We start from the raw sequence: 14559 nt of genomic DNA, 5'->3' as shown, positions 1-14559 counted from the left end.
GGGGTTGGATATTAACTTCACACCCTTTTCCCACCATCATCGCTTGCCATCTTTTCCCATTCTAGAAATTAGTTCTAGCACTATCATTGATCACATAACGTCTTTCTAGTGTTTCAATTCAATAATTATGTAATGCTTATGAGTCACCATCTCATACAACATTCATCATGATGATAAGTGTTCTTCGAGATTCTTTTCTTTATTTACTAATAAAGGGAATTTAATAAAGGAAAAGTGATGATAATTAACTCTATATCTCGTGATTTACAAACAAATCTCAATAAGACGATATGATGAAATAACGTAAAAGATATTTTACTAGAGTTTAATTTTTTTTAAAAATTTCTGTCACCTTTTATGTAGAAACCATTATATAAGACATTGTGTTCTTGCTGGCTGACTTGCTCGCCAGTTGACTCTGATGACAAGCTCTAACTCCGTCTGTCTCTGCTGGAATATGCTATTCCCTTTGTTGCGTTGGAATGCGGCTCCGTTGAAACAGAGGGGGCCCTATTGCACTCCGACGATCAAGTCAGTACAGGCTTATAAGAAGCAAGAAGTATTAAGTTTCAGTCTTAGAAACAACATACCTTAACCTGGGATATCACGTCCCTTTTATAGTTTACCTCTTGTAACAACTTTCTATCACGAGAATATAATCTCAACTGAAAGCATACTCAACAAGAAAATGTTCCGCTCAAAGGCACACCCTCTCAGTGTCGCAACAGAACGAAATCTTCATCTCATGGAGTGCAAAAAATCATAACAGAATAACCACCAAGGCATCAACTTATGTACCAGCATCAAAGGTCCAATCTGTTTACGTAGCCACCCTCAACATGGTGGTACGTAGTTCAAGTTGTAAGCAGAGATTAATGACGATTATTGTGAAGCATATTGAGTTTTGGGCCTTTCTAATTTTGTTCCTTAGGCTGAAGCCCAACCTATTGTATTTTGTATTTCATATATATTGTACATAATAAAAACGTAATGAAATAAGACAACTATTTTTCCTTTTCCAAAAGCAATTTCATCTCCCCTTTTTTCCTTCCTTCATCTCTCTCATTCCAAGCGGTGGCTATCACCTCCTATCTTCCTTTGCACATCATGCAGAAATTCAAGATTGTATCAGAGCGGGTTTAAACACGCTCTGCTCCGCTGCCATTACTATTCTTCCTTTCCTCTGTTTTCTTGATCCTCGCCGTTTCTACAACTCATGGCTGAAGAAAAACCTTCACAGCAAAATGATCAACAAAACCCAACCAGTGCGTATTGATCCTGCCTGTTGACCAGAACGCTGGAAACTGCCTCGTCAAAGGATCGACGTGTGCACCGCTTCAAACCTCCGTCCTTCCTCGAGATCCACCTCAAGAACCTGCAAAAGAACAGAGCGGCGCCGCTGCGGCCGATCGCACTCCAACGCCCAAGTCAGTGACCGAACCACCAAATACTAAGAGCAAGAACACTCAAGAAATCTCAAGGAACCGTGCAATGTTCTCTCTCACAGTAAGCTCTAGAACTCGCAAGCGTAAAGAGTGTAATCTGAACGTGCGTACCTCAGAAAGTTCGTTGAGAACTCTTATATACCTGGTTACTTTCTCTCTCCTGGCAGTTACAGACTTGGACACGTGGCTCGCATCCAGTCGTACACGTGCCATCATCTGGAGCCTCCTTGACTTGGGCGCTGCTTCTGACTCTCTTTTTGGCTAAGTTATTTATGCATGGTACTGCCCAGTGCATAGCTAACTTGGGAGTGCGATCTCTACTGGAACTGGCGAGTTAGGGTGCCTTCGTACACCTTCCCTGTGGTCTCGCCGGCCGCCTTCATAATCTGCTTCACCTTCATCTCCGGCGATGTGCTTGCTTTGGCGATCTCAAATCGCTTGGTCGCCTGAGTTTACATCTGGCGACTTCACCTTCTACTGGGCAATCGCCTGGTATGCTGAAGATCGGAACACGCCAACTTAACAACTGGCGACTTCACGAGCCCCCGACTTCCTCCCCTTCTGTCAACCTGGCGCCTTGTCAACACGCCTACACTGTAGCTGGGTGCCACGTCATCACTTCCGACTACCAGGACGGTACACAAGCCCCCAGTCTTAAGCGAAGACTTGTCCAGCGAAAAGACTGAAAAGGTCACGTCAACACCGACCTATGTGGCACTGACGCAGAATTCCAAGCGGTTGTACTTTCTGCTTCTCTGACGCTCCACCAAACCCCTCATCCATTGCTCGACACGTGGCTTCATCAACGGTTACCTTCAGTTACCGTTTGCGCTTCCCAAACCCATTTCGAAAAACCCTTAAACCCATTTTTCACTCCACTGTTCCATCACTTTTCTTCGTATTCGCAAACGCTCTGACTTCCTTCTGCAAAAAAGCTCTCTACGTTCTTCAACTCTCTGAATCACCAACATTCTTCATCGCCTTTCTGATCATAAAAAGGTACTTCCTTTCCTTCTTCTGCTGGTTTTTCCTGCATTTTAACCGATTCGCATCATCCTGTAACTGTCTGGTGCATACGTTGTGGGTTGCTTTTTCCATTTCTCCTTCTACGTAACTTAGGGCTTCGTCAATCGTCGCAACGAACCTACGTTCGTTCGTTTTTCACCTTTCTTCCATGATCGAGTCAGCCTCTGTGACCCCTGACCATTTTTCCTTTTCTTCTTCCTTTGCAGCTGCAACAATGGCTCGCACAAAGATCACCCCGAATCCTCCTCCTTCATCACGAAACCCCTCTTCACAAGCACACGACCCACCACGAGTTCGTGGCGCTTCATCTTCCCAGGCTGAGAGGCCTGCGTCTTCCCGCCCTAACCTGGCCCAAGCGACTCCACCTATCACCGGAGGAGCCCCCGTCCCCCCACCAGACTTCAAGAAACTATATCCCTGGGCCAACTCGACCTTGTTGGGGGAAACATCTTCCGTGAACACTGCTGGGGCAGTTTTGCGATTGACTAAGGGGGATGTACCTCACCAATCATTCCACAAGGAGCACAACGAGAGGATGACAGTGCTACCTTGCCCCCCTGGTCTGCCAGTCTGCGCCGACGACAAGGCAAACAACGGCGGGGCCTTCTATTTCGTCTACACAACCCTATTCAAGAAGGTGAAACTCAGGTTTCCCTTTACACGTTTCGAGAGGGAGCTCCTCACCGAGCTCCACATTGCCGTCGCCCAGCTCCACCCCAACAGTTGGGCGTTTGTGCGAGCATTCCAAGTGATGTGCGATCATCTGGGGTTGCCCGCATCCGTAGATGTATTTTTGTTTCTCTTTGAAGCCAAGCACCCAGGAGACCGCCTGTGGGTTAGCTTAAATGGGATTGCTGGGAGATCAATCCTCTCCATCTTCCAGCAGTCCTATAAAGATTGGAAGGGAAAGTTTGTCCAAGTGCGCCCCAACGACAAGGACACTTCCCTACTCGACGGCTTCCCCTTGTACTGGGTAAACAAGGGGAGCAAAGAGTCCAAGAGCTGCTTCAGGAGACCCAGAAGTCCTGATAGCATGGGTGCATTGGACAGGGATCTCTGCTTCTTTTGGAAGAGTGTGGCGGATGCCAACATCACCTTCCTCACCACCACCCTGATCTGCTTCGAATTCTTCGAGGACCAACTCGAAATTCGAATAGGTTAGAACATTCAAGCTTCTTCTTTTAATACTTGCTTCCGTTAACTGTTTCTGGGCGTCTTGTGCGTTGTGCGCAAGACTTTGGTTTTATTTTTCTGCACCCTTCGTCTGTTTTGCTGTTGTATACTGCCTCATGCATTTATCTTCTCTCTGAACTAATCCATGCATTTTTGCTTTATGCAGATAACATGTTGGGCCAGGGCAAGCTTGCTGAGTTAAGGACGCTCGCCCGACTCCACGGGTTGGCAACGGGTTCTCAAACAGTACCGAATTCGGTGGTGGAGATCGCCGCCACACAGGGCCGATCGCCACCCAAGGACCCAGCTCCTTCCGATGTCCAACCCGCCACTCAACGAAAGAAACTTGTCCTCAAAAGGCCCAAGAGGAAAACTCCCCAGGTAGTCCACGAGGAGGAGGAGGAAGACGACGAGGCCACTGAAGATGGCCTTGTCACGAAGAGGAAGAGGGTGGCACCTTCTTCACCACCTGCACCACCCCCTCTTCCCACCTCAACGCCGCCATCCATGCCTGCTCCACCTCCAACAATGCCATCTCCACCAGCTCCTGCTTCCCCAGTCCAAGCCATTCCATTGGCAACTGCACCACCCGCGGTTGAGGCCGCCGAAGACAATTTCTTGGAGGACCCCCCAAGCGCCTCCACGCCATATGTATCAGCTGGAGGGGGACCTCCTTCTAACGCCTCAGCCGCAGATGTTGCTCCAATCGGGGACGAGGTTGCCCACACCTCTCTGATTCTGATCACCGAGTCCCCGACGTCGCCACCACGAGCAGAAGCACCTACTGAAGAACCAACTAAAGAAGGTGGCGACGAAAACCAACAACAGGCCCAACCAGCGCCTCTCCAAGCAGCAAACCTCCCTCTTGAGGTTACGAGAATGTGGGAGCCTTTGTCTGCTAAGCTGAAGACGATAGCAGAAGACATCCCCGCCATCATAACTAGAGCTGTGCAGAGCTCCACCAGGAAGCTGCAGGACGACCTCTTCAACCTTAAAACTGAGAACAGCACCATGAAGGTTGAGGTGGAGAAGTTGTCCTTCAATCTGACGCTCGCGGAGATTGAACACTCCCGAGTAGAAGATGCGATGAGCACCGAGCTCCGATTGGCGCGCAAGGAGGCCACTGAACTCCGCCATAAGGTACAGCAACTGGCTCAAGAAAAGATCGAACTGGAGAGCAAGATTGTGCCTTATCGCGTTAAGGTGGCTGACCTGGAAGCTTCGATAAAAACTGACGCCGCCAAGGTAAAAAAACTGGAGCAGAGGTCTGCTGATCGGGAGATCTTCCTTGGTAAGGTGGAGAAGGCGAGAGACGACGTCATTGCTGAGCTTGCCGAGGCCAACAAAGAGAAAGGGAAGATCACTGCTGAACTGGGCCAAGTGCAAGCGGAATCCAAGAAGGTTGCTGAAGACCTTCTCCAGGCTCAAGAGATCAACGAGAAACTCAAGAAGCAAGTCGAAGAGCTGAAGCAGCAGAATAAGGGGCTGAAAGAACAAACTAAAGGACTCCAGAAGCAGATTGAAGATCTTAACATGAGTTCTGCCCAAATTCTGGCTGCTGGATTCGCTGCTGCACGGGAACAGTTTGCATGCTTGTTCCCCAATCTGGATCTCAGCATGGTGTCTTTAAACAACGAGGTGGTGGATGGGAAGGTGGTTCCCGTCGAAGACTAATCAATTTCCCCTCATCCATCACCTTTATGCTTTTTTTCTTTGTATGCAGTTGTAATGAACTTTCTTCTTTTTCTTTGCATGTGCTTTGAACTGATATTTACTTTTAATGAAATTGCCCTTGTATTTCTTCCTGTAATTTCTTTGCCTGCTTCAACTTTCCTTGCACAATTTTACTTCAGAAAAAATAACTTAGCAATTTTGTAGGCCCGATCTTGCACTTAACTGTTTCGAACTATTTCAACTTTAAACAATAATAATCACTTTCACAGCTCGTAATCTTAAGGCAATTAACCTTAACGTAAATCACTCTTCGAGCAACGAACTTCAACTCAACTACTGGCTTAAAACATTTCTTCACCCGATCTGCTCCATCAGCACGGGTCTTTAACTTTCTCGCCGCTGCTTGAACTTTTCCTGGTCGCCGAAGACTCTTGGCGATATCAGCTTCTTTCTGGCTTCATGCCTTGGCCATTGTTCTTTTATCTGGGGGTAGAGGCGCCTTTCGGATCCTTCTCTACCTTCCTGAACTTCAGAATAAAAGACTGGGTGGCTAGGCGTTCTCTTTGAACCTACCTTAGCCACCTTCCAAACTTCGTCTACCCTTAACACCATACCTGAACTCATTCGAGACGAGAAGGATTTTATCTTGCCTGAACTCGCTCATAGGCGAGAAGGTCTTTTACTTGCCTAAACTCGCTCATAGGCGAGAAGGTCTTTTACTTGCCTCTACATTGCCCCGGGGGTTACATCTTCTCGCCCCCAGAAACACTGAGGACTTTTCACTGGTGCCTCTACATTGCCCCAGCGGTTACATCTCCTCGCCCCCAGAAACACTGAGGACTTTTCGCTGGTGCCTCTACATTGCCCCAGGGGTTACATCTCCTCGCCCCCAGAAACACTGAGGACTTTTCGCTGGTGCCTCTACATTGTCCCAGGGGTTACATCTCCTCGCCCCCAGAAACACTGAGGACTTTTCGCTGGTACCTCTACATTGCCCCAGGGGTTACATCTCCTCGCCCCCAGAAACACTGAGGACTTTTCGCTCTTCCTCGCCTGCACTCGCTCGACGGCGAGGAGGTCTTTAACTCGCCTCAGAACGCGCGAGGGCGTTGAGGTCTTTTAGCTGGTGCCTCCGATCGCCGCAAGACGATGAGGACTTTAACTTTAACTTGTGCCTCCAATCGCCGAAAGACGATGAGGACTTAAAACTTTTAACTGGTGCCTCCGATCGCCGAAAGACGATGAGGACTTAAAACCTTTTAGAAAGCATGCAACATATCTTTAACTTGCCTTAAGCCACATACAAGTGACAAGGTCTTTCCTCAAAACTTTCTGAAAACAACAGGCACGCAATCTAAAACAACTTGTACTTTGAAAACTTCTCTTTATTGGGTGGCCTCATTAAAAACCCTCCTTAGGGAAAAAAGAGTGCCCCCTTCAAACTGTTTTAACAGAGACATTGTAATATAACTTCGCGTTTGTCTTTACTTACAAGGCTTCTTAACTGTAATACAACTTCAGGTGCGTGGCGTTCCAAGTGCGAGGAATCGCCCCTCCCTCCAATGTCTCTAAGCGGTAGGCGCCGTTCCCGAGCGCCTCGGTTATTCTGAACGGCCCTATCCACTTGGGCGACAGTTTATTCTCCATCTCGTACTGGTGGGCTTTCCTCATCACCAGGTCGCCTTCTCTAAACTGTCTTGGCATCACCTTCGAGTTGTATCTTCGTTCAACCCTTCTCTTCACTGCTTCGGCCTTCAACCTCGCCTCTTCCCTGACTTCATCCAGTAGATCCAGGTTCAACCTTCTCTCTTCATTCGAGTCTTCCTTTACAAAGTTCTGGAATCTCGGCGAGCTCTCCTGGATTTCTACTGGAATCATCACATCACACCCATAGACCAAGCTGAACGGGGTCTCATGGGTTCCTGACTGCTCAGTGGTGTGGTACGCCCAGACTATACGGGGTACCTCCTCAGCCCAGCTTCCTTTGGCTTTCTCTAATCTTCTCTTCAAACCTCTCAGCAACACCCGATTAGCTGACTCCACCTGGCCATTCGTCTGAGGGTGCTCGACGGATGCAAACACTTGTTGAATTCCCACCCCTTCGCACAGCTTCTTCAACAAGTGGCTTGCAAACTGAGTCCCATTGTCTGACACCAGGCGCTTGGGCACTCCAAACCAGCACACAATATTCTTCCACACGAAACCTTCAATCTTGTGTGCGGTGATCTGGGCCACTGGCTCTGCTTCGATCCACTTGGTGAAATACTCAATCGCCACCACCAAGTACTTCATCTGCCTGATCGCCAGCGGGAAAGGTCCCAGGATGTCGATTCCCCAAGTATGAAACGGCCAAGGGCTGTAGATCGACTTCAACTCTTCGGGAGGCGCCTTGTGCCAATCGGCGTGCTGTTGGCATTGTTTGCAACATTGGGCATACTTCTTGCAGTCTTCTCTCATCGATGGCCAATAATACCCTGCACGGAGAGTCCTTGCGGCCAGAGCTCGACCCCCTACGTGGCTTCCGCATATACCTTCGTGGAGCTCTGCCATGATTCTCGTGCACTTCTCGCCATGTACGCATTCCAGAAGTGGGTGAGTGAACCCAAACCTGTACAGATTGCCATCAATCAATGTGTACTTGCTAGAATTCTTCTTTACCTTCCTAGCCTCTATCGGATCCAGTGGGAGGAGGCCATCTGCCAGGCATCGCTTGTACTGTGTTATCCAGGTGTCTGGCTCATGGATCGCGTAGACCTGTGTCATGTTCACCTTCTCTCCTCGACATGCTCTAATTCTCGGCGATCTCAACGTTTCCTGCGTCAAGGACTTATGACTTCTCGCTGCTTTCTCCGTCGACTTGCTTACCTGAAGAACCAGATGATCTGCCACAAATGCTCTCGGCGTCTTCAGAGTTTCTTGAATCACCGTCCTCTGCCTACCCCCCTTGCCTGAGCTGGCGAGCTTAGCTAGCAAGTCAGCTCGGGCATTCTGCTCTCCGGGCACATGCACTACTTCAAAGGAGGCAAAGGAACTCTTCAATTCCTGCACATACTCCAAGTAAGCCGCCATTTGTGGATCTTTAGCCTGGAACTCACCTGTTACTTGCCCTGTGACTAACAGCGAGTCACTCTTAGCCATTAACACCCTGGCTCCCATCTCCTTGGCCAGCAAAATCCCGGCGATCAGCGCCTCATATTCTGCTTGATTGTTGCTGGCTTTGAAAGCAAATCTCAAAGATTGTTCAATCAGCACGCCGTTGGGTCCTTCCAAAATGACTCCAGCACCGCTACCCTGCTGGTTTGAGGATCCATCCACCGAGAGTACCCAACGGAAGTCGTCCCCTTCAACTCGCGTCGCCTCAGATGAGAGCTCGACCACGAAATCCGCGAAGATTTGCCCCTTGATCGGGCCTCGAGGCTCATACTTAATATCAAACTCTGACAATTCTACTGCCCACTTCACCATCCTTCCTGCAACGTCAGGCTTCTTCAAGACCTTCTGGATGGGCAGGTCAGTCATCACCAGGATGGTGAAGCTATGGAAATAGTGGCGCAACCTCCTTGCCGAAAATACCACAGCCAGCGCAGCCTTTTCCAGGGCCTGATATCTCGTCTCGGGGCCCTGCAACACCTTACTCACAAAAGAAATAGGCTTCTGAGCCTGATCTTGATCCTGGGCGAGCACCGCACTCACCGCCCTCTCAGTTACAGCAAAATACAACCTGAGAGGGGTTCCCACCAGCGGTTTGCACAAAACCGGCGGGCTCGCCAGATACTCCTTCAGCTTGACGAAGGCTTCCTCGTACTCCTTCGTCCAAACAAACTTATTATTGCGCCTCAGGCACTGAAAATAGGGATGGCCCTTTTCTCCGCTAGCTGACACAAAGCGAGACAGGGCTGCCATCCGACCTGTTAGCTGTTGAACCTCATTCACCGTAGCTGGGCTCCTCATCGCCAGGATGGCGGCACACTTATCAGGGTTGGCCTCTATGCCTCTTTCAGTCAGGAGGAAACCCAAAAACTTTCCAGCCTCCACGCCGAAAATGCATTTCTCTGGATTAAGCTTTAATCTGAACTTGGCGATCGTCGTGAACAATTCCTCCAAGTCTGCAACGTGCTTGCTCTTTTCCGGCAAGGTCACGACCATGTCATCGACGTACGCTTGCACGTTCCTTCCCAGCATCGGTGCAAGTACTCGATTCGTCAGCCTCTGGTACGTGGCCCCCGCGTTCTTCAGCCCAAACGGCATCACCTTATAGCAATAGCACGATCTCTCCGTCATGAAGGCTGTCTTCTCTTCATCCATGGGATGCATCTTGATCTGATTATACCCCGAGAAGGCATCCAGGAAGCTTAGCAACTTACACCCTGCAGCGCTATCTACCAGGGCGTCTATGCTCGGTAAAGGATACGAATCCTTTGGGCAAGCTTTGTTCAGGTCAGTGAAATCGACGCACATGCGCCATTTCCCGTTACTCTTCTTCACCAGCACGACATTTGCCAACCATTCAGGGTACTGAACTTCCCTGATGTGGCCTGCAGCGAGGAGTTTCTGTGTTTCGTCCCTGATCGCCCGCCTCCTCTCTTCGTTGAACTTTCTTCTTCTTTGTCGCACTGGTCTCACCAAGTTGTCCATCGCCAGATGATGGCACAAGAAGTCGGGGTCGATCCCGGGCATGTCCGAAGCGAACCATGCGAACGCGTCCAGATGCCGCTCAATCACCTTGGCGATCTGGTCCTGGAGCTCAACCTCCAGGGATCTTCCCAGCTTGAAGATCTTTCCCCCGATTTCTCTCTCGAGCCACTGCTCGACAGGTTTTGATCTGGTTTCCCTGGCAATCACCGCCCTGGCGATTCCCAGCTCTCTCGCTTCCTCAGGGCGATTCCTTGCCTCTTCCTCCTCCAGACCCGCGTTCCCCTCCCCCAACTCAGCGTCCACCATCTCCACGTCCCTTCCGGCGATCTCTTCTGCTACTGTCGATCTGGGTTTCACACCTGGAGGCGGGGTGGTTGTTACGTAACTCACCGATCTCTTGTTTTTCAGGCTATTCTCATAGCACTTCTTTGCTTCCTTCTGATCGGATTTGATGGTGATGACCACCCCCTCCATGGACGGCAACTTCACCTTCATGTGCCGGGTCGATGGTATGGCACCTATCCTGTTGAGCGTGGGTCTTCCCAACAGGATGTTGTACGCTGAAGGAGCGTTTACAACCAGATATTTAATTTTCTCCGTTCTTGAACCCGCCACGTCTGTAAACGTTGTCCTCAATTCTATGTACCCCCTGACCTCCACCTGGTCACCTTCGAAACCATACAAACACCCTCCATAGGGCCTCAGCTGGTCAAGGGGCAGTTCCAACTGCGTGAAAGTCGGCCAGAACATCACGTATGCCGAGCTTCCTTGGTCCACCAGCACCCTTTGGACCTTTCTTCCTGCTGTTATCAACGAAATTACTATGGGATCGTTGTCATGAGGCACAACATCCCGGAGATCTTGCTTGGTGAATGTAATATCCACTTCTGGCGAGTGGTCTTCAAACATATCCACCGTCATCACAGACCTTGCGTACTTCTTCCTCTGTGATGCGGTGCATCCACCTCCTGAGAAACCCCCGGCGATGGTGTGGATTTCTCCGTGCGTAGGCATCTCGTGCTGCTGAGCCTCAGCACCTGCTGGTTGGGAGCTCGACGCGCCCCCCGTCCTCCTATCCAACAAATAGTCGTTTAGGAACCCGCTCTTAACCAGATCGTCGAGCTGGTATCCTAATGCTAAGCACGAGTCCACTGTATGGCCAAAGCCCTGGTGAAACTCACACCAGGCGTCTGGCTTTGGTCCCAGCACTTTGTCGCCCACCTTTTCTGGCGCCTTCAACCTATCGGATATGTTGGGAATGGCGATCAGATCCGCCAATCCCATGACAAACTTGTGCTTAGGCGGGCGATTGTATTCCCGGCGTGCTGGTTGCTGGCGTCCTTGGCCCCTACCCTTGTTCTTCCTTGGATCATAAGGATGGCGAGTCCTCTGATCCCTCCTGGCCGCCGCTGTCTCCAGCACCCTCTGTGGCTGGATCCTGGTCTGGGCGCGTGGCCTAGCGGGAGCCACGCTTCCTCTCTTCTCGGCGACCTCGCTCTCGTCGGCGATGTGGGCCACCGCAAGTCGCCTAACCTCAGCAAACGTGGCGGGGTGCGCCCTGATCAACGCCTCGCAGAATGGTCCCGGCAACACGCCCTTCTTGAATGCATAGACCAGCATTTCTTCATCTTTGGCCGGCGATCTGACCATCTGCGCCCCAAAGCGATTCAGGTAGTCTCTGAGGGACTCTCCCTGATATTGCCTTATATCAAACAAATCATAAGACACCCTGGGCGGTGCCTTATTCACAATGTACTGCTCGACGAAAATCTTCGAGAACTGTTGGAAACTGGTTATGTGACCGTTAGGCAGGCTCACAAACCATTCCAGCGCCGTTCCCTGGAGCGTGCTCACGAACATCTTGCAATACACGGCGTCTGATCCCCCTGACAGCATCATCTGCGTATGGAACGTGGTGAGATGAGCCTCAGGATCCTCCACGCCGGTGAAAACAACCTTAACCGGAACCACGCTTGTAGGAATAGGCGTGTCTGTAATCGCCTGAACAAAAGGCATAGGAAAAACACGAGGTGGCGACGACGGCGCAACCTCTTCAGCAGTAGAACGCCCTTGTTGCTCCTGAAGAGCTTGACGCAGCTCCTCAGTTACCTTGCTAAGCTCCTCATTCCTGGCGCGAGAGGCGACTAGGTCCTCATGCATTCTCGCCTGTTCCATACGCGAGGCTTCCACAGTGGCCTGCAACGAACGCATCATCTCTGCCATCTGCGCCATGGTCATGGCGGCAGCGCCTTCAGCAGCGACGGGCGCAACCGGACTTGAACGATTGCTTCTCATTTTTCTCATGAAACTTGGCGAATCACGGAATGCAGCGAACAACACTTACTTCAGCTACGATCGATTCAGCGATCAATCGGAAAAAACTGCGCAAAACTCTTCAAGAAACTCAAGAGCACCGCGAACCTCCAAAGAAACCTGCAACTCCACCAGAAACCACCGCTGTTCGCGCGGATAACCAAACGAGCGAAAGAACTCAGCTCCACTGAACAAATCACACGTAAACAGCAGGAAAACCTCACTTCACCGATCAAAAACCCAAACGAGCGGTATGAAACGCGAATTCACTGGACAAATCTCAAGCAAACAGCGAACGATGGTTGCACCAGCACACAACCACACAGAAAACTTCGAAAACCTCCAAGAACTCACGCTGTGGATGGGAGCAAGTTTTACACGGCCCCACGGTGGGCGCCTGATGATCCTGCCTGTTGACCAGAACGCTGGAAACTGCCTCGTCAAAGGATCGACGTGTGCACCGCTTCAAACCTCCGTCCTTCCTCGAGATCTACCTCAAGAACCTGCAAAAGAACAGAGCGGCGCCGCCCGATCGCACTCCAACGCCCAAGTCAGTGACCGAACCACCAAATACTAAGAGCAAGAACACTCAAGAAATCTCAAGGAACCGTGCAATGTTCTCTCTCACAGTAAGCTCTAGAACTCGCAAGCGTAAAGAGTGTAATCTGAACGTGCGTACCTCAAAAAGTTCGTTGAGAACTCTTATATACCTGGTTACTTTCTCTCTCCTGGCAGTTACAGACTTCGACACGTGGCTCGCATCCAGTCGTACACGTGCCATCATCTGGAGCCTCCTTGACTTGGGCGCTGCTTCTGACTCTCTTTTTGGCTAAGTTATTTATGCATGGTACTGCCCAGTGCATAGCTAACTTGGGAGTGCGATCTCTACTGGAACTGGCGAGTTAGGGTGCCTTCGTACACCTTCCCTGTGGTCTCGCCGGCCGCCTTCATAATCTGCTTCACCTTCATCTCCGGCGATGTGCTTGCTCTGGCGATCTCAAATCGCTTGGTCGCCTGAGTTTACATCTGGCGACTTCACCTTCTACTGGGCGATCGCCTGGTATGCTGAAGATCGGAACACGCCAACTTAACAACTGGCGACTTCACGAGCCCCCGACTTCCTCCCTTTCTGTCAACCTGGAGCCTTGTCAACACGCCTACACTGTAGCTGGGTGCCATGTCATCACTTCCGACTACCAGGACGGTACACGTATTATCTACACTTTGGGGAAAATCCAGGTATTGTCTTTGTAACTTCGCTGTTAGATGGTTCAAATTACCACTCATGGAGTAGGGCGATGAAACGCGCTCTACTTTCAAAAAATAAATTCAAGTTTGTCAACGGGGATATTCCTGAGCCATCACGCGGTGAGAGCCAAGACGAAGCATGGGAGAGATGCAACGTTATGGTTATCTCATGGATCACACGCAACATCTCAACACAAATTGAACAAAGCATCATTTACATTGATAATGCGAAGGAACTGTGGGAAGATCTCAAAGAAAGGTTCTCAAAAAGCAACCATTTGCGTTTATCTGATCTTTTGCAAGAAATAAATTCTATTAAGCAGGGAGAAAGAAGCATAATAGAGTATTATACTGACTCCCAAATCTTGTGGGAAGAATCAGATTCTTTAAGGCCATTACCGAGCTGCTCTTGTAAAACGAAATGTAGCTACAATATGATGAAAATCATGGCAGGATACATGGATTCAGAGTGCATTATGAGTTTCTTGAAGGGTTTGGGAGAAGCTTACAATGCTGTCAAAACACAAATCTTGCTAACAGAACCTCTGCCAGGGTATTAACAAAGTTTTCTCTTTTGTTCTGCAACAAGAAAGGCACTTGAGTGAAAGTATAGGAATGGATACAAAGATTCTAGCAAACAGTATCGATCAACAACATCAAAAAATCAGTAAAACCAGTAACTATGGACAAGGCAGGCGCAACTACGGAAAAGGAAGAGGAAAAGTGATGTGATTCCAATAGGCACATAGAGAAAGGTTCTTGACCTTCTTAGGAATCAACTTGAGTTGGACAATAGTTAGGCACTTTTTCTTAGAATTGGATCATTGTTCTAAGTCAAGAACTCTCCAAAAACTAGCACCAATTCCAAACTCATATGGAAGTTCCAATTATAGTCAAATTGAACCGAACAAAATGGAACAAAAGATAAGCAAACTGAATTAGAAGTGCTGGAAATTAAAATGCACCGAACCAAAACAGAAAAGAATAAGAACAGCTGCTGGAAAATGAAAAATAACCAAACCAAAACTCAAGAACACAAGCTAAA

At 49.5% G+C, this 14559-nt stretch overlaps 1 protein-coding gene across 1 annotated transcript; it reads left to right on the top strand.

The window, feature by feature from the left end:
• Nucleotides 1–13564: 13564 nt before the first annotated feature.
• On the top strand, nucleotides 13565–14074 carry LOC137834303 (uncharacterized). The gene has a single exon (XM_068642362.1). The coding sequence runs from the start codon at nucleotides 13565–13567 to the stop codon at nucleotides 14072–14074; it is 510 nt and encodes a 169-aa protein (XP_068498463.1).
• Nucleotides 14075–14559: the final 485 nt, after the last annotated feature.

This window comes from Phaseolus vulgaris, chromosome 5 (genome assembly GCF_051622355.1).
Source record: "Phaseolus vulgaris cultivar YP4 chromosome 5, ASM5162235v1, whole genome shotgun sequence".
In the NCBI taxonomy this organism is placed as follows: domain Eukaryota; kingdom Viridiplantae; phylum Streptophyta; class Magnoliopsida; order Fabales; family Fabaceae; genus Phaseolus; species Phaseolus vulgaris.
Note: the sequence above shows the minus strand (reverse complement) of the source record. Positions and strands in the feature narration are given on the sequence as shown.